Here is a 23,941-nt window from a genome sequence, read left to right on the forward strand (position 1 = left end):
AGGTGGTGCTAAACTGCTGAGCCACCCAGGCTGCCCAAGATTTTATTTATTCATGAGAGACACAGACAATGGCAGAGACACAGGCAGAGGGAGAAGCAGGCTCCCTGTTCAGCAGGGAGTTGATCCCAGAATCCGAGGATGCAGGACTCAATCCCAAGATCCCGTAATCACTACCTGGGCCAAAGGGAGACACTCAACCACTGAGCCACCCAGGTGCCCGAAGATCATTTTATTTTTAAATAATCTCTACACCCAACATGGGCATTGAACTCACACCAGCGTCAAGAGTTGTATGCTCTACCAACTGAGCCAGGCAGGTGCCCCCCTCCATTCATACTCTTGTGTTGTCTTTCCTTGAGTCTTGTGTGGCCTCCTTAATTGATAGAATGCGGTGGAAACATCACTGTGTCAGTTGCAAGGCTAAAATTCAAGAGTCTAGAAGCTTCTGCTTTTGTGTTCTTGGGAGCCCAGAGCCACCATGTAAGAACTATAAGGCAACTAGAGAGACTACATGCAAACAGAGCAATAACAGCTGTCTAAGAATCCTAGCTGAGCCCACCTAGTTATAGTTACACAAGTGACTATTAGCAAGCCCAGCAGAACTGTCCAGCTAAGCTCAGCCCAGCTTGAAGAATCATAAGAAGTAATAAAATGGTTGTTTCATTAAGTTGTTAGGTTTAGGGGTTCTTTATTACGTAAAAATAGATACGCAAAACTTTCCATATTACTGTCTTCCTCTCCACATCTGTTTGTCTTCCTGAGGTCACAGTTTCAGCTATGGCATTGTTATCTACCTAGGTACAAAAGTGAGAAACTGAGGCTTCATTCTAGACTCTTCTCTCCTTATAAACCCTATCCAACCAGTCACTGTGTGTTATTGGCTTTACCTCCTAGTATTTCTTGAACCTGGTCTTCTTCTATTGTTCAACAATTTTACTCCATTTCAGTTTCTGTTCTTCTGTCTACTCCTCATACCTGCAGTCCAGTTCTTAGGATCCATCTGGTACGTTGCTTCCTGAGTGATTCTTCTAGAATGCACATCCAACCACAGCAGTTATCTGCACAGCAGGCTTCCGAGTTTCCTGTAGTCTACAAAATAAAGTCCAAACTCAGTTACAAAAGGCTCTTTGAGAATGGCCTTCATCTATTTTTATAATCCTACTGATAATTCCTTGTTACTCGTTATGTCAATCAAAGTTCACACAGGAGGCAGAAACTATACTAGGTTCTGAACAGAGATAAATTAATGTAAGGGGGCACCTGGGTGATTCAGTGGGTTAAGTGTCTGACTCTTGATTTCAGCTCAGGTCATAAATCTCATGGTTATCAGATTGAGCCCCATGTTGGGCTCTGTGCTCAGTGGGTAGTCTGCTTGAGATTCTCTCTCCTCTGCTCCTCCCCCTGCACCTAGTTCTTATTCTCCCTCTTTCAAAATAAATAAAATCTTTAAAAAAAATGTTAACTAAATCTAAACTGCTTAACTAGATAACTTGAAAGGGTGAAAAGAGAACTTTACGGCATCACAGAGGTAGCAACTGCAGGAAGCAGCTCTTACCACTCAAGCTAAGGGGAAGAGGTAAGGGGTTGGTGTCACTAGGAAATGTAAAAGGCCCCATGTTGCCAAGACCTAAACTTCAAGAAGGGGGCTGTACTCAGCTGGTGCTAGTGTCTCTGACCTTACAGAATGACCTTGGGGAGGCTCCCAGTGGTCCTCCTGTCTGAGAGGAGGGTTTAAAGGGCTAGTTCTGCAGGTGTGGGGAAAAGTGAGCAGAGTTGCTGCTATGGGGAGGAAATGCAGCTGCCAGGGTGAAGAAGCGCTGTTGGAATGATGTTCACAGTGTTGTCCTCTCCCTCCAGCACTCCCTAGTGCAGAAACAAACACTGAAACAGCTGGCAAAACAGAATGTAGTTTTGCAAATTGGAAGCTTGAGTTTGGAGCCAAGAGACAGTATCTTAACCACCACTGCCCTTGCCCCATTACTGTCCCTTCTTGCTTTGCTTCCACCTGTTTCAGGACATTTACTGTTTCCCTTCTTGAAAGGCAGTTTCCCTTCTTGAAAGGCAGTTCCCTCTTCTCTATGCCTACATGATACCTATTTTCCAAATCTCTGCTCAGTTATCACTTCCTCGAGGAAACCTTCCTTGACTTCCCTGATGAGGTCAAACTCGTCTGTAATAGGCTCTTAGCTTCTTTGTAGCAATGTCACAGTTACAAGCTTACATTTTTTTTTAAGATTTTATTTACAAAAAAAAAAAAAAAAGATTTTATTTACTTGAGAGAGAGAGAACAAGAGCAGGGGAAGGGGCAGGAGGAGAGGGAGAAGCAGACTCCCCACTGAGCAGGAAGCCTGATGCGGGACTCAGTCCCAGGACCCTGGGATTACAACCTGAGCTGAAGGCAGATGCTTAACTGACTGAGCTACCCAGGTGTCCCTACAAGTTTACACTTTGGGTGCACCTGGGTGGCCAAGTGGTTGAGCATCTGCCTTTGGCTCAGGTTATGATCCTGGGCTCCTGGGATTGAGTCTCACATCAGGCTCCCCACAGGGAGCCTGCTTCTCCCTCTACCTACGTCTCTGCTTCTCTGTCTCTCATGAATAAATAAATAAAATCTTAAAAAAAAAGTTGTTTACATTTCATGTAAATTTTGGATTGACACCCCTAGACTGTAAGGACATTATGGGCCAGGGACAATCCCTGTCTCTCCCTTCATTTGGTTTTCTTAAATTTGTGCCCCTAACCTCTAACATAGTACCTGGTGCATAGCAAGGACTCAATAAATACTTATTGAATGGAGGGAGAAGTGCAGCTATCACAGCCACTGGGAAGTCAATACCATGTGTTAAAAGGGATTTGTTTTGAATCATCTGCTTCCAATAGCATCTCTGTTCTGAGTGTATTCAGTAAGCCTTCCTCCTGCTTCTGATACTCTATAGAGCTTGATTCCCATCCCCTGATAACAACTGCTACTCATGTTGTCATTCTGAGATGCTCTATGTGTACACACCAGCAAAATATAGTACTATACATTCTCACAGACAGAAGTACTTCATTCTCTTGAACAACTGTTTCACTGTAGGGAAGTATCATAGTTTAGATGACCAGTCCTTTCCTCAAAGGCATTTAGGCTGTTTCTCATGGTCTGAGTCTACAAATAATGCTGCAGGGAATAACCTTGTGCATGACATGTGTGTGCATATCTGCGGTTATATTGCAAGTATCACCTGAAACACCACCTTTTACTTGGGTCCCAGATAAGAAGATTATGCAGAGATCGCAGCAAGGATCTGGCTTGGATACTCAAGGTACCTCTAAGGATGGGAGTTTGCAGGTCAGGCCTCCACTGTTAGAATCTAGTACTTATGTAGTCCTAGTGTGCAGCAAGAGTTTGAGGGCCCCTTGGAAACAGAACTGTATCAACCAAGCTTGGAAGACACTGAAGCATTAACTACAATGTTTTAGGTGTTTGTTTGTTTGTTTGTTTGTTTTTGCTGCATCCTTCCTCAGTTAGCATGACAGATCCGTAATAGCTTATTTGCTGTCATCTACACTAGACCATAAACTAGTCTAGTGGCTTATGCCGAACAAGACAGATAAGGGCCTTGTTCTTTTGGAACTAGTTTTTATCATTTTAACCTTTACCAGTTGTTGTTGTTTTTTTTTTTTGTGCATAAGGAGAAATGAGATAATGGAAGTAAACTGATTAGTCTGCTATGTAAAATGTTCACCTATAGGAATATACACATGTAATATATACTTACACATACAAACGCTGAGTTCGAGTTGAATGATTTGTAATCATCTTGCCATGACTTTTATTTTCTTTCTTCTTCCCTCTGCCTCTACTTTCTTCTGAAAAGTTCACACTTTAACCTCCAAATGTTTGGAGACTTGGATTTCTCTCAGCACAAGGCCAGTGGGACACGCCGCCAGTAGGGGGCAAGAATCACCCAGGCGTCCCTATTACCTAAGCAACGGAGTCAAACAGCATTCAGAATGACTTTACAAAAGGGTTACCAAAAAGTTAATTTGCTTATTCTGTTAGGTCATTTAATAATAACAATATAAAGGAAGAGGAGGTAGAGAAGAAATTAGGGAGGCGAGAGATGGTAGGGACAGACCTATCTGGAGCAATCATTAATTGAGAGTAATAGTTGGTTCAGAAAAAAACAAGTAGGGCTGACCCCGTCACATCCTTAGGGTATGATAACAGCAGTGTACCAGCCTGGGAGCTCCGAGTTCTACTGCGGTTTCTTTTCTTTTTTTAAGATTTTATTTACTTATTCATGAGAAACACAGAGAGGAGAGAGAGAGGCAGAGGGAGAAGCAGGCTCCATGCAGGGAACCCGAGGTGGGACTCTTTCCCGGGTCTCCAGGATCAGGCCCTGGGCCGAAGGCGGCGCTAAACCGCTGAGCCACCCGGGCTGCCCTATACTGCGGTTTCATGCTGAATAAAGTGCTTTGAGCGAGACTAACAAGCAGTGAATCCGCGAATATTTTTCTTTCTACGGCTGACTGGGTAATGAAGAGCTTTCCAAAGTGACAGAGACGCCACTAGGTAACTTCCTGGACCGAAGCCACACACACCAAAAACATTTTGAAAATAGCTCCGGGCCCCTCCTAGCTCGACTTTGAAAGCAGGTGTGGGACGCATGCGCCCGGGCCACAAGCTGACCTCCTCGTGGCAAGGCAGAGCACAGACCTTCCTCCCGACAGCCCGCGGGGCAGAAAGGGAGGTGGAACGGAATTCTCGCGAGGTCTTTCGAGCGCCGGCGGAAGCAGTAGACACGTGATTCTTCTAGGCGGCCTTCGCCTTCCCCCCTCCCCCTTCTCGGAAACCCGGCCCCCTCACCCCTCGCCCACCCCGGAGCCGCGGTAATGGACCGTTTGGGTTCCGGAATTCTCTTGGATCCAACCACTGGTACCGGGTCGGCTGGAGCCGGCGGAGCCCGTGCTTGGCAGCGAAGGCAGGGGGCGGTCAAGATGGGGGGGGGAAATCATCTTCCTTCACCTAGGTGGGAGGCGGGGCGGAGGGGGGCGCTGAGGAGCGGAGGGAGGGGGGAGGAAGTCACGTGGGGCGCGCGGCGCGCGCTGCGTGCGCGCGGCGCTTCAGCCGTCGCCCCACCCCCTCCCCTCCGGCGGGGCGGGGGGGCTGGGGGGAGGGGCGTCAAGATGGCGGCGGGGAGGTAGGCAGAGCCGGACGCCGCTGCTGCCGCCGCCACCGCCGCCTCCGCTCCAGTCGCCTCTAGTTCTTCAAGCTCTCGCCACCCGGGAGGAGCTGTTTCGGCGTCGGACCCCGCAGGGAAAGTAAGTCCTTCCCTCAGCCCTGTTCTGCTTCCACACTCCTCCTCCCGGACAGCCAGCCTCCCACTCCCACTCTCCTCAGGGGGCCGTATGGGGCCGGGTTGGGGGGGGCGCAGCCACCTCACCCCGGCTCGGGGCCTCCCTCGCCCCTCACCGCCCCCTCAGCTGCGCGCCCCAGGGCACTCGGGGGCAAGGTCCCGGCGGCGGCCCCGCCGCGCTCGCTTCCTCCGCCCGTCAGCGCCGGGCCCTGAGGTCGCTGCGCGTGGGGGCTCTGGGACCCTGGGGGCCCCCCGGTGTCCCGGGCCGGAGGCGCTCAGTGTGGACGGGGAGGCAGGGTCTGCGGACGCCGGCTCCGGCTCCACTTGGGTCGCCCCCCCTTGCCTTCCCTGCTCCGCTCGGGGATGGCGACGTCCCGGACCCGCAGGAAAGTGAGCTCCGCAATCCTTCAGAAGTCTTCCTGCTCGAGGGTTGCTCCCGGTTTGGGGCGAGTGCGGGGGGAGATAGGGGCGCCCTAAATCTGGACCCCACACCTGCAGTTTTCTGGTTACCTCGCCCACAGGGCGTCGAGGCGGTACGTGGGACACGTGGGGGCCACCTTCAAGCCTCACCGGGTGATTAGGTTCATTTCGCCTCAAGGTCCCTCCTCTCCCGGACCCTAAGCATCTGTGTGGAGAAAGGCGATGGGGGATTTGGTTACTTTAAGAGTGTTTAGCGTAACGAGCATCTAAAGTTCCCCAAACCAGTGTATGCTGGTGGTTTCCCAGAAGTGGTTTGGGATCGGTTTAACCGCTGAGGAGATTTGGATGTTCCTGAACCCTTGTGATTGTTTCTTTCCTGACCCTGGCATCCAGCTCCTCCCCTTTCCACCCTGGCTTTGTGCTGCTGTTTGGTTAATGTTTGCGGACCACTAACTTGATCCTCGCACAGAGAAGCCCTTTTTATGTGCGGGCTTCGTTTACTGTAGGAAGCTTTTGTTTCGGGGAGTTGCTGGTTGAGAAACGTAGGGTAAGAACGGGCAAGAAAATTGAGTCAAATAAAGCAACGTTTTTATCCATTGAATTGCGCACCCAATTGTAACCGCACCCGGAAGTTTGTACTAAACACGTGTTGCTGAGGGAAGGTTAAAAACTGGGTCACCTTTGACCTTTGAAAGTTGATTATTAGCGGTTTATGTTGAGTTAAATGTTTTGTTTAATGCAGACAACCACAATAAGAGATAGAATAGGGCTTCTACAGAGTCGGGCAGGAGGGTCCAGAAAGCTGTCAAACCCCGAGTTGCTGCTCTAGAGGAAATAGACTTATTAACACCTGACTGAGATACAAACCAGTCAACAGTGTGTAAAGGAATCCATTTTTTCCCCGGGTTATTTACTTCAGTCAAGAAGTGATTTTTTCCTTAGCTGTTGGGAAAGCCGTTATCATTGGCCAAAAGATAATTTGTATAGAATTTCTAGTATAAAATGCAGAATTTGCTATTGTTGCCTTGCGTGGGACAGTTATTTTGCAAGAGAAATTTTCATGTTTAAAAGAGTTGTATCCAAAATTTAGCTTCCCAGAAATTTTTTTTTAATTTTTTTCCCTTCGGCTTCTACATTTTTATCTCACAATCTAATTTAATTCCATACAATTGTCTATAGGATTTTAAGTAAATTTTACTTCAGCTGCTGGGTAAGTATCAAAAAGGAAGGCTTACTTGCTGGCTTACAGTCCATTCATTCATTAAATGCTTTTAACTTAGGCAGTTTTATTTAAAGGTTTTGCTGAAATTTCCATAGTGCTTAAAAATGAGCAGTATAAAGATTCTTTACATGCTTTTAAAAAAATGATTCATTTCAAAGACTATAGCTACTGATATATTTTGATGTTTCTTAGTTTCTAAATTGAGCTTTGATTTGAGACATGCCTCTGGTGAAGGTCGTAAACACTCAGATCTGAGGTCTGGTCTTATCAAGTAACCTGATTTCATGAGTCTCTTGGTTCCCATGCTTTGCCTGCCTCAAGTTGATGTAAAGATACTTTGTGAGAGTAATTACTTTCACATTATATAGCTAATTAGTAAAATGATGTGTAATTCTAAAGATTTTACAATTGTCTTTTTTTTTTTTTTAATGCTGACAGTTCCACTTCAGTGTGGTTGAACTTAAATATTAAGGACAATTGGGATACTACTGAAATTTTCTGTAGATGAAAAGGATAGGCTCTTGAAGAACAGGGACTTCAATTTTATAGATAAAGTACAGTACAAAACCCATCAAATTAACTTGCTTATTAAATCTTGGGAGGTGGTATAGGCACAGAGCAATGATTTTAAAACCTTTTTATGGGATGCCTGGGTGGCTCAGTGGTCAAAGCGTCTGCCTTCAGCTCAGGGCATGATCCTGAAGTCTTGGGATCAAGTCCCACTCAGGCTCCCTGCGAGGAGCCTACTTCTCTCTCTGCCTGTGTCTCTGCCTCTCTTTCTGTATGTGTCTCTCATGAATAAATAAATTAATCTTTAAAAAATTTTTAAAACCTGTTTATTGTATCCCTTGGTAAGACATGTTTTACATTGTGACCTACATATCCACACATAGAACTGAAAAACTCATCATGAAATAACAATCATCTCCACATGCTCTTTGCTAGTTTTCTCTTCTGTACTGAAATAGTTAAGAATTCTGGTTATGATACACTGAATTGACTTGACAGCTCACTGTGGTGTGACCACCGGTTTAAAAAATATGGTATAGGGTTAAGAATACAGAATTTTGAGATGTGGAGGTCAGAGCTCCTGAGTTTCTGATTCTGTTCCACAATTGCTTTGTTGTTAACTTGTTACAATTCATCTCTCTAAGCCTCAGTTTTTCATCTGGGACAAAGGAATAACATGTAGTATTTACTCGGAAGTTATCTTGAGGGTTAAAAGAGGAAAAAATCTAAACCTATAGTAAATCTCAAGATGACTAGTGATCTGAATTTGGTGGTGGTAACCAAGAAAGTTGTTTAACAACACTCCCCCCTTCTTTCATGTACTTTTTTTGCAAAGCATGCTTGAAACTCTTGTCATCTGCACATTCCTTTGGGAATCCATTCTTACAAGTTTTGCAGTGAGAATGGAGAGGGGCATGTTTTACTGAGCAATTGCTCCTTTGAAAAATAGCTGTTAAAAATTAGATTATACCCTTCTAGGTAATGAAAATCCTTGTTAGTGAACTTTTTTATACTACCTGATGTTCTCAAGGAACCAGTGCTCAGTAGACACTAAATAAACACCTTGTTAATGAACTATATTAGCTAAATTCTGAGATGATCATTATCCTTCAACTTACTAAACTAAATGTCAGTTATCACCTTTGGGTTGCATTAAAGCAAAGTTGAATCAGAGTTAAAAGACATACTTAGTACTGTTAAAAGTGCTAAGTATCTTAGCATGATACTTGGTAAATGATATGTTTGCACATATAAAGAGAACTACCAGTTTCCTCTAGACATACCAGCTAATTACCTGGATAAATTGAATATGTGACACTTATATGTAAAAAGGAATTAATATTTTATAGAACTAATTTGGAAGTTAATTATTGAGTGGATTGCCAATAAATAAAACTTGTATTCTGGGAAATTGTATTAGTCATGTGAGAGAAAACCTATTTTTTGACGTGATACTAATATCAAAGTGTAGTAGCTAATAGCATAGTGTTTATTCAACCAGCAATCCTATAAGATAAGTTCTATTTTTATTCCTATATGAAGATGAGGAAACTGAGTCACACAAGTTATTCCTTGACTATATTATACTACATGTGCATGATGTAGCCAGTATTTGAACCCAGATACTCTGTTTGACTCCATAGTCTACTCAGCCTCTGTGGTGTGCTGCCACTGCTACAGATAGATCCCTTGTATCTTGTAGCCCTGAGCTATAAAGATCTGCTTTAGGTCTCAACAAGAGGAACCTTGTCCTGGTTGATAGGTTTCAGTGTTGGTATTCTCAGTGGGAACTGTATCCTTTCATTCTTCTGATTGGCTATTGTTTCTCAGGATTCTCTTCCTGCCAAAGATGGCTCTTAGTTACTCTCTACTACTGTGTCCTTATTTATCATAGAAACTTTCATCGGTGTACTATTTTGAAATAGGTGATATTTTCCAGTGTATTTATAATAGAAATGGAACCTTTTTGTTGTCCTTTGTTTGAGATAGAATCATTTTGGGGTTGGTTACTTTTGGGTTTGTTGGATTGCTACATGTTAAATGTCTCTTAAGGTCTATGAAATCCTTTGTAGACACACTGTAACACAGTTCTCTTACACTTATTTGCATTCATATTGTATTTAGTGGGTTCAAAGCAAAAATGTTTTCTCAAGAATAAATCTTGTAAGGTGAGAAGACTGATTAATATAACCTTTTAAGGGCTCTGTTAGCTTGAACACTGAAATTGTGAGTCTGTAATAGTTTCAGAATAGGAAAATGATTAAATATTAAGGGGTTTGCCTAATGGAACTAGAGAAAGGCAGAGATGTTCCTCTGTATCCCTTGCCCCCTTTCTCACTGCAAAAAAGTTCAAGTAGAGAATTTGTTTCCATTTGGCTAAGAAAGGATCCTTAGATTTTGTTTTTGTATATTATGTGTATAAACCTAAAATCTTTTTCATTAATAGCTTGCAAAAGACATGTCATTACTAAGTCACTATGTGTAGATCAGAGGTCTCAAATTGTGATTCCTGTGAATGAATTTTCAGCGGGTTAGTGATAGTATTATTTATAACTGTGCTGTTATTTCTTGTAAAAATACCAAGATTCCCTCCAAATTCTTCCCTTCCATGATATTTTTATACTTGCAATGCTCATTGTTTAGAAAATATATTTCAAAGAACTCTCATGTATTAATGCTTTTCAGTGACTTTTGTTTGCTTTCATTAATGATGTTTCTGTACTTTTTAGTAGAATTAGAAAGGGCTTGGTGTGCATTTAATGGATTAATGGATCCTTTGGCTTCCAAGCATTCTTTGGTCTGTAGTTTAGGAGTCATTGGTTTAGGGGTGCCTGGGTGGCTCAGCGGTTTAGTGCCTGACTTCGGCCCACGGCGTGATCCTGGAGTCCCGGGATCGAGTCCCACATTGGGCTCCCTGCATGGAGCCTGCTTCTTCTTCTGCCTATGTCTCCCCCCCCCCCCCCGTCTCTCTCATGAATAAATAAATAAAATCTTTAAAAAAAAAAAAAGGAGTCATTGGTTTAAAACAATGTGTTTTGGTTTGAAATGTAAATGAATCATAATTTTGAGTATTTACTAAAAACAGATGACATTTTGATAGTCTCTGGAGTTCTATTAATCTAGGTCAGGATTACTCATAGCAAGCAGGCCAAGACCACCCCTATTCCCACAGGTCAGTGGTCTTAAGTATTTGGTGAGTTGATATGTTTTTTTTTTTTGTTTTTTGTTTTTTGTTTTTGTTTTTTTAAGATTTATATATATATTTTTAGGGAGGGTGTGAGAATGCACATGCATGTTAGTGGGAAGGGGCAGAGGGAGAGAGAGGGAATCTCTAGCAGACTCCCTACTGAGAATGGAGCCTGACAGGGGCTTTGATCTCATGACCTTGAGATCATGACCTAAGCAAAAATTAAGAGTCCGATGCTCTACTGAGCCACCCAGGTGCCACAGTTGAAATGTTTTTAAAGCATTGGTTTAGGGATTCCTCGGTGGCGCAGTGGTTGAGCGTCTACTTTCAGCTTAGGGCGTGATCCTGGGGTTCTGGGATCAAGTCCTACATCAGGCTACCTGAAGGGAGCCTCCTTCTCACTCTGCCTCTCCCTCTGTTCTCTCATGAATAAATAAATATAAATCTTAAAAAAAAATAAAAGCCTTGGTTTAGCTATCTTGGTACATGTTTGTACTCTATTAAGTTAATTTGTAAAGCATGGTCAGCTGTGTCTAGATTAGAAAAATGATTAACTTTATTTTTTTTTTTTAAGATTTTATTTATTTATTCATAGAGGCAGAGACACAGGCAGAGGGAGAAGCAGGCTCCATGCAGGGAGCCCAATATGGGACTCGATCCTGGGTCCCCAGGATCACACCCCAGGCCGCAGGCGGCGCCAAACCACTGCGCCACCAGGGTTGCCCGATTAACTTTATTTTAAATCCATGTTGGGACATTTCTCATATTTGTCTCCCCTGTTCAATCCCTTTGTACTGTTTCCATCTTGCTATCCAGTGATCTTTCTCCCTTCCGGTTTTAATCTCAGACTGGCATTTATTCCAAAGTTAAGTATCAAAATTTAGGTTAGCAATATCGACTTATCTATTTATTGGAAAGAGAATGCATGGGCTTTCGGATTTTGAATAATCTAGATATAGGTAACTGTAGGTAATTTGAGCTTTCTGAGCCTCGGTTTCAACTTTAAAAAATACCTGTCTTTTTCAGGGTTGTTGTGGGCTCATAGTGTATGAAGAGCCTAATACTTTGTTAGACTTGTAAAAGATACTTAGGCACTGTCAATTTCCTTACCTTTCTCCTTCTCAAAATGCATTTTTCTTTTTTTTCCTATGATTTTATTTAGGGACGCCTGGGCTGGGTAGCTCAATGGTTGAGTGTCTGCTTTTGGCACAGTTCGTGATCCCAGGATCCTGGGATCAAGTCCCGCATCGGGCTCCCCGCAGGGAACCAGCTTCTCCCTCTGCCTGTGTTCCTGTGTCTTATGAATAAATAATTTTTTAAAAATTGTTTATTTATACGTATATTTTTATCTTTAAGATTTTATTTGAGAGATTGAGAGAGAATATGAGCAGGGGGGGCGGGAGGAAGAGGGAGAAGCAGACTTCAGACTAAGCAGGGAGCCCAACATGGGGCTCAATCCCAGGACCCTGAGATCATGACCTGAGCTGCAGGCAGATGCTTAACCCATTGAGCCACCCAAGGCCCCAAAATGTATTTTTCCACAGACTTTTCCTTTCTCTGAAAAATCTCCTTTGGGCTATTTCTTCTTCCTTGGGGCTGTTCTAGACTCACTTTAAACAGTGGTTATGTCTTGAGTTTCATTTCTGGATATCTGTGGACTCTAAACTCATTCATGTTTCTGTTAGAACTTTTTTCTAAATGATATATATAGGCTCATGTGGCATAGACTACATAGTAGAGGACTTCTCTGTGAAGTACTTTTATTTGAAACAGTAGTTCTTATATGTTGGAAGTCATGGTCACAGTGGCTAACGCATTTCTTTTTTGTAGGACATAATGAAAATATTGACATTTAATTATTTGACGCGGCCTGAGAACAAATGAACTAGCTAAAGATTAGTGTATTATTTATGTAACATGAAATTAGATTTTTGGGAAAAACAACTACAGTCTCTTTTCAGGTTTATGTATATAAATTGGTTATTTCAGATAAATTAATGACATGTTAAAAATTGAAAAAGTTAAGATTTTTTTCCCCTTACAAAATGGATAAAAATTCATTTTGGTGGTGACGTACTTTGATATATTGTGTATTAAGAGTACATTTGGAAAACCTAAATCTAAAATGTATTTGTAGGGCACCGAGGTGGCTCAATCAGTTGAACGTCCGACTTTTGGTTTAAACTCAGATTATGATCTTGGGGTTGTGGGATCGAGCCCTGCTTCTGGCTCCATGCTCAGCAAAGAGTCTGCTTGAGATTCTCTCCTCTCGTCTCCCCTTCTGCCCCCCCCATCTAAGAAATAAAATATTTAATAAAATGTATTTGCTTGCTCCTAAATACGTATTTCCCCCCCACTAAACTCTGTATAACTCATTTTGGGGTCTTCTGGACTCAGTGTTTTTTCAGTCTCTTGGCATAACTCTAATCATCCATCAACTCATGCTTTTTGTGTATTTCATATTCTCTTTCATTTTTGAGCTTTTTATAAACTTAGTCTTATGGATTGTGCTTCGTAAATATCTTGGAATCTATCCCCCTCTTTCTTTCACGCCCTGCTGTATTATAGCATATAATCTCTTTGGTCTGCTGTGGCAGTTTCCTCAAATGTATCCCTGCTTCTAGTCTTACTCTACCCATTTTCAGTTTGCTTCCATACTTTTACGAAGTAATCTTTCTAAGTCACAAATCTATGTCCTGCAGTCCTCTATCTGAAAACTCTTTCGTGACCCTCACTACCCATGGGATTAAGTGAACTCTCTAGCATGGTATACAAGTTTGTGGATGATAACTTCCTCCTCTCTTGTCATCACCTGCCTGAGGCTTGGATTTCTATTCTGAACTTCCATACCAATGATGAATTACTCTAACCATACTTCTTTTTTTTTTTATTTTTTATTTATTTATGATAGTCACAGAGAGAGAAAGAGAGAGAGGCAGAGACACAGGCAGAGGGAGAAGCAGGCTCCATGCACCGGGAGCCTGACGTGGGATTCGATCCCGGGTCTCCAGGATCGCGCCCTGGGCCAAAGGCAGGCGCCCAACCGCTGCGCCACCCAGGGATCCCTCTAACCATACTTCTTAAAGAGCACCAATGTCTTTGATACCTCCATAAGTTTGAGTGCACTGTCCAGAATATTCTCATCCACCTGGTGATTTCTTCTTGAGACTCAGTTCCACGGTCATCTTTGTAACCTTTTTCCAGGCAAAGTTCAGCAGCATTCCTTCTCTGTTCCCACAGCATTTTGTATACATACACTCTTGCTGTGATTTACATATTTCTCTGTCCTTTTCATCTTATTGTGAAATTTTTGGAATCAGAGGCTTTCTCCTTTCTCCTTCTTGCCTGATATGTAGCAGATTCTTCATAAATACTAAATAGATGGATCTGGTAGAAGATGTTGGTTTGTATTTAGAAGAGAGTTAATTGGCTTTTTAAGTTTTTTATGTTAATGTTAAATATTTTGTTCTAAAGATGGTGGAGCCAGGGCAAGATTTACTGCTTGCTGCTTTGAGTGAGAGTGGAATTAGTCCGAATGACCTCTTTGATATTGATGGGGGAGATGCAGGGCTTGCAACTCCAACAGCTACTCCTCCAGTTCAGCAGGTAAGAGTTTTCCAAAGCCTCTGTAAAAAGTGGATTGTTTCTTAATTTTAATTTCTACTTTTAGAAACAGTCATTATTAAGACATAAATTTAAATAAGCATGTGTATGTTATTTTTATATTATTAGTCTTCATGAGATAGAAAATATTTGCAGTGAAAATCGACATTTTCTGCTTTGATATATATATATGTGTGTGTGTATATGTATGTACGTATGTAAAAGATGATTTGTTTAGAGTTCTTGTGAGAGGTTTGTTACCTCTTTACTAGTTGTCTTTGTACTTTATGAGGATCCTCTTTTGAGGTTTCACTATACAGATTCTCTGAAAGTAAAAAGATTCTGGTATTAGTATCGTTTTGTGAAGATGTACTTGTAAAGATTATTATTTCATACCTGGTATCAGAGATTCTGCATTCTGAGTGTAAAACTTAACATTTTTTGTTTTAATAAAATAAATACATCTTTTGTTCTTGAAACAGAATTTACTGCTGTCATTTTTTATTTCTTTCTCTGTTTTTTTCTCTCTAGTCTGTGCCACTTAGTGCATTAGAACTAGGTTTGGAGACTGAAGCAACAGTTCCTGTTAAGCCAGAACCAGAGACAGTACCTACTCCAGCACTACTAAATGTTAGAGTAAGAATGATTTACATTTGGCATGATTACTAAAATGGTTTTGAATTGTAAGAAAATAACCTGTAATATAAAGTTATTAAACCAATCCTGTTTTTACTATTTCTTTCCAATATGCTACTCTCGCCTCCTACTTTATAAAAACACTTCTTTCATTCATCTCATAGTTACGTTGATCAAAAGGTAGTTAGGATAAAACAAACTTTTTAAAAATTTACTTATTGTAAATGATAGAAAATTTATGAAGTAAAGATGAGCTACATGTTTACCCCACTACACATTTCATTTTTCCTTGTTGATTTCAGCTTTTGTCCATTGGTAGATGTGATTTTTATGCTTTAAATACAGAATTTCTCTGGTTTTACTTTTAATATAGCAATTATTAACTTAAGCCTAGTGATATAAAATTATTGGACAACCTAGTTAAAAATTTTATAACATGATAAATCATTGTGAGTTTTATTTAAAAGTTGTAAGTGGTACCTGGCTGGGCTCAGTTGGTGGAACGTGTGACTCCTGATTTCAGGGTTTTGAGTTCGAGCCCTACATTGAGTGTTGAGATTATTTAAATAAATAAATAAATAGATAGATAGATAAATAGATAAATCTTTCTTTTCTTTAAAAAAAAAAAAAAAAGGCTTTTATTTTAAAGTAGACTACATACCCAACATGGGGCTTGAACTCACAATCCTAAATTAGGAGTTGCATGCTCTAAGATTGAGCCAGGGACGCCTGGGTGGCTCAGTGGTTTAGTGCCTGCCTTCAGCCCAGGACCCGGGACCGAGTCCCGCATCAGGCTTCCTGCATGGAGCCTGCTTCTCTCTGCCTATGTCTCTGCCTCTCTCTGTGTGTGTCTCATGAATAAATAAATAAAATCTTAAAAAAAAAAAAAAAAGATTGAGCCAGTCAGGTACCCCAAAGCTGCCTGCTTTAAAAAATAAAGTGATAAGTGGTAATCCATAAATTTTTGTTACATGAGTCACGGAAAAATACTTTGAGGAGGAAAGGAAGTAGACATAGACTAAAATTTAAAAATACCTTGATTGTACTTCAGTCCATTATAGTCACAGACCACATTGTCATCCTCCTCATCTTTGACCCCTTTTCCCTGCATTTTTGTCCAACTCCTAATGCCGCCCCCGCCCCAAGCTATTAAAAAGAAAATGCTATGTAGCTTTGTCTTAGGCTCAAAGGTAGTACCTGTATTATCAGCAGTATGTGACATTGGTGGATTGGCTGGATCATTCATGCAACATAGGTATTTAAAACTCTGGTGGTTTTATATTTAAGTTCTAAACATTGGTATAGTTTGTATGGTAGCAAACAAAACATTGGACAAGAGTCATAAAATGCTAGCAATGGAAAATGGACCTCAGAGAGCCTGGGCCCCTGGGGGTGAAGTGATTTGCCTAAGGTTTTCAACCTAGTTGGGGCAGTGCTGGGATTAGAAACTCTTTCTGTTTCTAGTCCTTATATTAATACAGCATTACTACACATCACCGCTTGCTTAGGATAGTCCCATTTTATGCTTGCAACCCCAGCAGTTACAGAAAATGTCATACTACTACTATATCTTTTTTTTCCTGTCAAAGTGGTAGTTTTAACTTAGTAGTTTATAATTAGGCATATTTAATTAAAAATACAGTGCTAATGTTTAGGTAAGAATTAAAGTCCATTTTTGAGGTTTAAATGGCCTCCTTTATTTGTGGATCTAGGCCACATTAGAGAATCCAGTACTTCTCAGTGGTCTGATATGTTATGGTTTTCTTTTATAGCAGCAGCCTCCATCTACTACAACATTTGTGCTGAATCAAATAAATCAGCTTCCGACCTTGGGATCTACAATTGTAATGACTAAAACACCACCTGTAACAACAAATCGGCAGACCATCACTTTAACAAAGTTTATCCAGACTACTGCAAACACACGCCCTTCAGTCTCAGCACCAGCAGTACGAAATGCCATGACCTCTGCACCCTCAAAAGACCAGGTTCAGCTGAAGGACCTACTAAAAAATAATAGTCTGAATGAACTCATGAAACTGAAGCCACCAGCTAATATTGCTCAGCCAGTTGCAACAGCAGCTAGTAAGTCCGTTTTCAGTCTTGTCAGCTGACTCCCTTTGGTAAGATGTGTTGGTGTGTTTTTAAGGGTTTGCTTGGGTCTTAAAAGAACTGGCTATGAATGACATATATGTATGACTCTGTACAATTATAGCATTTATACAATTCAAGGGAAGGAGAAATTTAGAAGCCCTAACGTTTATCTTGAAATGAAGTGTGGAATTACCAGGTAGCTACATTACTTAACACCATGAGATCTCAGTTTTATACATTGGGAGTAACTGGTTAATATTTTCTCAGTCCTTTAAATCAGTACTTCTCAAACTTTATGTGCTTATGAGTCACCTGGAGATCTTGTTCAAAAACAGAATCAGATTTAGTAGGTCTACAGTAGGGCCCAAGATTTTGCATTTCTAACCAGCTTCTCAGAGGTGGTGGTGATTACTGGTGGTCCTTGGACCATGCATGAAGTAACTGGCTTTAAACCGATATCAATGCTTTATTTTTATTTATTTATTTATTTATTTATTTATTTATTTATTTATTTATTTATTTAGATTTTATTTATTCATGAGAGACAGAGAGAGAGAGGCGGAGACACAGGCAGAGGGAGAAGCAGGCTCCATGCAGGGAGCCCGACACGGGACTCAATCCTGGGTCTCCAGGATCACACCCTGGGCTGAAGGCGGCACTAAACTGCTGAGCCCCCCGGGCTGTTTTACTGCTTTAACTCTGACTTTTACAGTTTATTATTTTGCCTGTCAGTGACTTAATTGCTTTTGGGTAGTCATATAAATTCTCTTTTAAAATACATACATTTTTGAGGTGCTTGGGTGGCTCAGTTGGTTGAGTGTCTGACTCTTGATTTTGGCTCAGGTCGTGATCTCAGGGTCCTGAAATTGAGGACCTTTGTGGGGCCTCTGTGCTCCATGCAAAGTCTGCTTGTCCTTCTCCCTCTCCCTCTGCCCTTCCCCTCTGCCCTTCCCCCTGCCCTTCTCTCTCAAATAAAGAAAAATGTTTTTTCTTTTTTTTTTTTTAATTTTATTTATTCATGAGAGACACAGAGAAAGAGGCAGAAGGAGAAGCAAGCTCCACGCAAGGATTTCGACGTGGGACTTGATCCCAGGTCTCCAGGATCACGACCTAGGCTGAAGGCGGCGCTAAACCGCTGCTGAGCCACCAGGGCTGCCCAAGAAAATCCTTTTTTAAAAAATTACAGGGCAGCCCCGGTGGCTTACTGGTTTAGCTTAGTGGTTTAGCGCCGCCTTCACCCAGGGCATGATCCTGGAGACCGGGGATTGAGACCCGCGTCGGGCTTCCTGCCTGGAGCCTGCTTCTCCCTCTGCCTGTTTCTCTTTCTCTCTCTGTCTCTAATAAGTAAATAAAAAATCTTTTAAAAAAATTACAATACAGGGGCACCTGGGTGGGGCTCAGTGGTTGAGCATCTGCCTTTGGTTAAGATCGTGATCCCAGAATCCTGGGATGGAATACCACATTGGATTCCCTGCAGGAGCCTGCTTCTCCCACTGCCTATGTCTCTGCCCCTTTCTGTGTCTGTCATGAATAAATAAATAAAATCTTTAAAAAAAAAAAATAAGGATAAGCCCCGGTGGCGCAGCGGTTTAGCGCCGCCTGCAGCCCAGGGCGTGATCCTGGAGACCCTGGATCAAGTCCCACATCGGGCTCTCTGCATGGAGCCTGCTTCTCCCTCTGCCTGTGTCTCTGCCTCTCTCTCTCTCTCTCTCTCTCTAAATAAATAAAATCTTTAAAAAAAATTAAAATACATTTTCATTATAAAATAATTCACCTTTTTAAAAAAGTGTTTTTATTTACGTATTTGAGAGGGAGCATGAGCGGGAGGAGGAGAAGAGGAAAAAAATCACACTCTCCACTGAGTATGGGGCCTGACTGGGGCTCGATCCCAGGACTCCAAGAACACGACCTAAGCCAAAGTCAGATGCTTAACCAACTGAGCCACCCAGGTGCCCCTCGCTGTGGTTTTTATTTTAGAACAAGCACTCATACAGTTTTTTTTTAAAGATTTTATTTATTCATGAGAGACGGAGGCAGAGGCACAGGCAGAGGGAGAAGCAGGCTCCATGCAGGAAGCCCAGTGTGGGACTCGATCCCGGGACTCTGGGATCACGCCCTGAACCAAAGTCAGACCCTCAACTGCTGAACTACCCAGGGGTCCCACATATAATCCTTTCTTTAAAAACAACTTTATTTAAAAAAAAAAAAAACTTTATTGAGATGTATAGGATATACCATAAAATTCACCCTTTTAAACCATACGGTTGAGTGGATTTTAGTATATTCAGGGTTGTTAAAGTGTTACCATGAGCTCATCCTTTAAGGATAAGGTTTAAAGGAAAAAGTTCAACAGTAGTTTAATTACATTTTTTAAAGAGCTTATTCATGGATAAAAAATACAGATTTTAGGGCCAGCCCGGTGGCTCAGTGGTTTAGCCCCACCTTCAGTCCAGGGCTTGATCCTGGAGACCTGGGATCAAGTCCTGCGTTGGGCTCCCTGCGTGAAGCCTGCTTCTCCCTCTGCCTGTGTCTCTGCCTCTCTGTCGCGCGTGCACTCTCTCTCTCTCTCTCTCTCTGTGTTGCTCATGAATAAATAAATAAATAAATAAAATCTTTAAAAAAAAAAAGAATACAGATTTTATTGTTAGTTTTTCTTTGGAGTGTTTGTTATTGCTCATTTATTCAAAAAATATTTGAGTACTGACTATGTGCTTCTGGGATTTTGAGGCTATGGCTGGGAAGAAAACTGTTGAGATCTTTGCAGTCTTGGAGCTTGCATTCTAGTGGAGAGAGACAGATAATAAAAAAGTTATATGGTGTGTCCTACAGGGATAAGCGCTATGGAGAGAAACAGAAAGAGATATGGGGCAGGAAGAGGTTACAGTTTTAAGTGCAGTGTTCAGAGGAAGCTTCATATTTAGTAAGGTAATTTTTAAGGTTAAAATGAAATTATTAGGTGTTTTTTAATTGGCTACATCAAATTTTAGTAGTACAGTTCTGGAAACTGAAAAACGTAAACTCTTTAATAGGGCTAATCTGCCCTTCTACATTCAGCTGAAGTGTATTTGAGTGCCTGTTATGTAACAGTACCATGGTGGGCACTGTTGGAAACTGTAACTGATCTCAGTTATATTCTGAGCTGACTATTTTATAGTTTCAGTGTAGGGATGGGTGCCTTTTTTTTTCTAAGTAAATTTATTTGGGTGGATATGTTTGGATCAAGGGAATAGAATGGAGGTTCCTGAGAATTTATACAAGTACACAAATAGCATTTTATTAGGGTTTTGGAATGAGCTGATAGGTATTAAACAAATAGTTCCTCTTTCCAAATAGCTGCTTTATATTTCTAATATCGGGAGTTAAGTTTTAATACCTGATATATATCATTATATAATCTTGTGGCAGAATGGACTGCTTGGAAATTGTGCTTATGTTTATGAAGTAGAGGGCCGGGGCTTTTTTCTAAAGCAGTAGTCAAGGAGTGTTTATAGGATGACGTAGAACTATGTCTTCAGTGACAGATGTAATTAAAAAAATACCAGATAATCTTTTGTTTGAGTCTGTACCATTGTGTCCTTATGGCTATAGTTTACTCTCAAGATCACTGTCCTGAACTAACTGCAGTCTGGCAGCTAGATGCCCATTGAGAGGTCATTTTAACCGCCTTAAGACTGATTTTTACTCTGCTCCACCCTGGAGAGCAGAACCCATGGACCTGACCTGGCTGGGGTGGCAGGGCCCACCTATAATGACTCCTGGGAGACTTGGATGATCAGCAGTTAGTGGAAGCAGCTTTCATTAGTCTTTGAGTTTGAGGAGAAATCCTACTGTTTTTATGTGAGTGGCTTTCTGAGCATTCCACTCCTCAAATCAGCACATGTTCTCATAATTTAAAGGAAACGACTTTGCTATTGTGAGGTAAGTTTAGAAAGCAAAACAAAACAGGATAAGTTTAGAGCTGGTCAAGTAATGCTTAGTACAGTAACATCTCCCATATCCAGTAGAGTAATTTTAAAAAGACTACAAATCAAGGCCGTCATTGTGTGGAAGACTGAGAAACTGTCAGACTAGACCAGGGCTAAGAAAGAAACATGTAAGTGAATGCTGAAGATAAGCATACTTCTGTGTTGTAGCAAAGGGTCATCTTTTTATTGAAAGGGAAGAACATAATGTATAAAACTGCAAAGAGCAAGGTTTTGCAAGCTCTTTTCTCACTTATCTAAGGGTGTTGACCCTTCTGGAGCCTTGAGCCTTTTGGCTATTTGCGTTCGCAGCTCTCACATGAGGTCCAGTTCTGTAACTCTGCAAACTGTTCACTGGCTCTCCCACAGTTAAACGGAACACTTAAATTTGTTATCTCTGTTCCAGCCTCCTTATTTTGTTAACACTTTAATTGTCGTTTTGGAGTCCCAAGTGGGAGGTCTCCCAAACACTCCCTGTGTTTTGGTAGAATAGATAAAGATGTTAATTAGTCGTCTTGGTGTGATTTTCACACTGATCTCCGGAATCCCAGTCCCTGAAGTGAGTGCTTCAGGGAAGCAGACTGGTTACAGGAGCTCTAGACAATTCAGTCAAGCAGTTCTACTTGGCCTGATATTCAGATTAAGGGAATCTCTTGCTGTATCTAAAAAGTTTGTAAACCACTGGTATAGAAGAAGAAAAGATTGATTGTTTGGATCTTTATTCTGTGAGGAGGTGGAAAATAGAGTTCCCTGATAGTTTTTCCTTCCAAGAAAAATTATTTTGCCTTGAAAGTAAAGATCACCAACTCAGGTGAGATTGATTCTGTTTTGGTAATAACATGTTCTGTGTTTTCTTTGTTTTTGATGAACCAAGTGGAAGGTCCCAAAATAATGCTGGCTGTTGGTATTTGTATTGAAATAAACTATGAAACACTTCTGGTTAAGGTGTCCTTCTGATAACTAGTTCTCAAGTTTCCTGTACACACAACTCTGTTTAAGTTAGTTGTTTTCTAAGGTTAATTCTTACCTCCATGATAACATACAGCTTTGAATGTTTTCATTCTTATGTTTAATTTATGTTAGTGATAAGCAGATTTATATTTTTGGTTTGTGAAGTGAGTAAGCTTTATTGAATTTTTAGATTTAAATTTTTTTTTTTTTAAGGGGGACCTGGGTGGCTCAGTTGTGAGCATCTCTGCCTTTGGGTTTTTTGTTTTGTTTTGTTTTGTTTTGTTAAAGATTTTATTTATTTATTCATGAGAGAGGCAGAGAGAGAGGCAGAGACACAGGCAGAGGGAGAAGCAGGCTCCATGCAGGGAACCCAATGTGGGACTCGATCCCAGGTCTTCAGGATCATACCCTTGGCTGAAGGTGGTGCTAAACCGCTGAGCCACCCAGGCTTCCCAGAGCATCTGCCTTTGGCTCAGGTTATGATCCTAGGGTCCTGGGATCAAGTCCCGCATCAGGCTTCTGACAGGGAACCTACTTCTCCCTCTGCTTATGTCTCTGCCTCTCTCTGTGTGTCTGTCAAGAATAAATAAATAAAATCTTTAAAAACAAAATAAGATTTTTTTAAAAACCTCAATTAAAAAAATTTAGCAAAAATTTTTACCAAAAAAATACTGATTTTGTTCTAAAATCTAATAACTCTCCCCCTCAGCTGATGTAAGCAATGGTACAGTAAAGAAAGAGTCTTCTAATAAAGAAGTAGCAAGAATATGGATAAACGACATGAAAATGAGGAGTTTTTCTCCAACCATGGTGAGTTTCAAAAGCTACATCTGTGTTTGGTGTGGAAGTACGCTTGGCTAAAAGTGCTCTAAAACAACCCTCAGAAAACTTTCTTTGGGGGGGTGCCTGCGTGGCTCAGCCAGTGAAGCATATGCCTTTGGTTTCATTCATGATCCCAGTATCCTGGGATCGAGAGTCCTGAGTCAGGCTCCCTGCTCAGTGGGAAATCTGCTCTCCCTCTACCCCTGCCCCCTTCTTGTGCTCTCTTGGGTGTTTGCTTGCACACACACTCACAAGCTTGTGCTCTTTGTCTCTCTCTCTCTCTCTCTCTCTCTCTGTTAAATCAATAAAATCTTTAAAAAAACAACAAAAAACTTTTTTTGGGGTGAAGGGGGGCTATTAAACGGCATGAACTAATGAGTAAGCATTAAATATCTAACATAAACATTAAAAAAGTGATTATAGCTTGCATATTTAGTATTACATGCGGTACTGACATCATTTTATTGTGAATCCCATCTAATGAGAGACAAAGACAATGGAGTTAACCAAAAGTATTTGATAACTATGTCCATTTTGGGATTGAACTTAATTATACAGGTAGTTAAGAGCTGTCAGATCATACATTGTTCTAGTTATAAGTAATTTTTTTCTTCTATTTTAGAAATACCTTGGGTTAACAGTACATTTGTTTCATAACTGCTGTGTAAAACTGCATGTACACTGTTTGTACAAGTGGTATATACTACATGGCTCCCCCTTCCATAGTCACACAATTTGACAAGCACAGTGGTTTAAGTAGTAACATCGGGTACAGCAAAGGATACATGATACATGGAGATACTTAAAATTCAGGGTTATGGATTTGGAGGAAGAGATCTCCTTGGACTTAAATAGCCTGGGAAGACTTCATTTTGTGAAGCTTGGTGCAGCGTCAGTGGGAAGATCTATCTGTTAGTGATTCAGGATGAGTCGGATGGGGAAGAGAGGGTGAAAGGTTGGTTAAGTAATCCAGAAGGGAGGTATATTAAGAGACTAAACTTGGGAGATTGCAAAGAGAATTGGGAAAAGGTAAGGGGAAAGGGATAAAAAGGAAAATATGAGGTGACTGCATATAATAATACCAAAGGATTGGTAGACTTGGGGATGGAATATAGAATAGCAAAGAAATAGAATAGAGACCAGGAGAATGAATGCTGGCAGCACCCAGTTTTACTTAATGGTTGTGTATCAG

General features: G+C 41.3%; 1 protein-coding gene and 1 long non-coding RNA gene across 10 annotated transcripts in view; one reads left to right on the forward strand and one right to left on the reverse strand.

Moving 5' to 3' along the window:
• Positions 1–214: 214 nt before the first annotated feature.
• Positions 215–5,027, reverse strand: LOC140619203 (uncharacterized). 7 transcript variants are annotated; one of them, XR_012019129.1, is made up of 3 exons: positions 4,885–5,027; positions 3,762–3,967; positions 215–1,089 (listed from the first exon to the last, which is right to left on the reverse strand). It is a non-coding gene; the product is annotated as an uncharacterized lncRNA (long non-coding RNA). The 7 variants fall into 7 exon arrangements; XR_012019131.1 differs by having other exon boundaries at positions 4,864–5,027; XR_012019135.1 differs by having other exon boundaries at positions 4,926–5,014.
• Positions 5,028–5,093: 66 nt separating this feature from the next.
• Positions 5,094–23,941, forward strand: part of SBNO1 (strawberry notch homolog 1) — a 62,256-nt gene continuing 43,408 nt past the window's right edge. The window contains exons 1-5 of one of the 3 annotated variants that reach the window (XM_072802228.1): positions 5,094–5,307; positions 14,156–14,287; positions 14,816–14,920; positions 16,693–17,005; positions 22,637–22,737. In XM_072802228.1, the coding sequence (XP_072658329.1) occupies positions 14,156–14,287; positions 14,816–14,920; positions 16,693–17,005; positions 22,637–22,737 (651 nt within the window). In that variant the 5' untranslated portion in view covers positions 5,094–5,307. The remainder of the gene's footprint in view (positions 5,308–14,155; positions 14,288–14,815; positions 14,921–16,692; positions 17,006–22,636; positions 22,738–23,941) is intronic. The other 2 variants (XM_072802226.1, XM_072802227.1) reach the window with 2 other exon arrangements.

Source organism: Canis lupus, chromosome 27 (assembly GCF_048164855.1).
Source record: "Canis lupus baileyi chromosome 27, mCanLup2.hap1, whole genome shotgun sequence".
In the NCBI taxonomy this organism is placed as follows: Eukaryota; Metazoa; Chordata; class Mammalia; order Carnivora; family Canidae; genus Canis; species Canis lupus.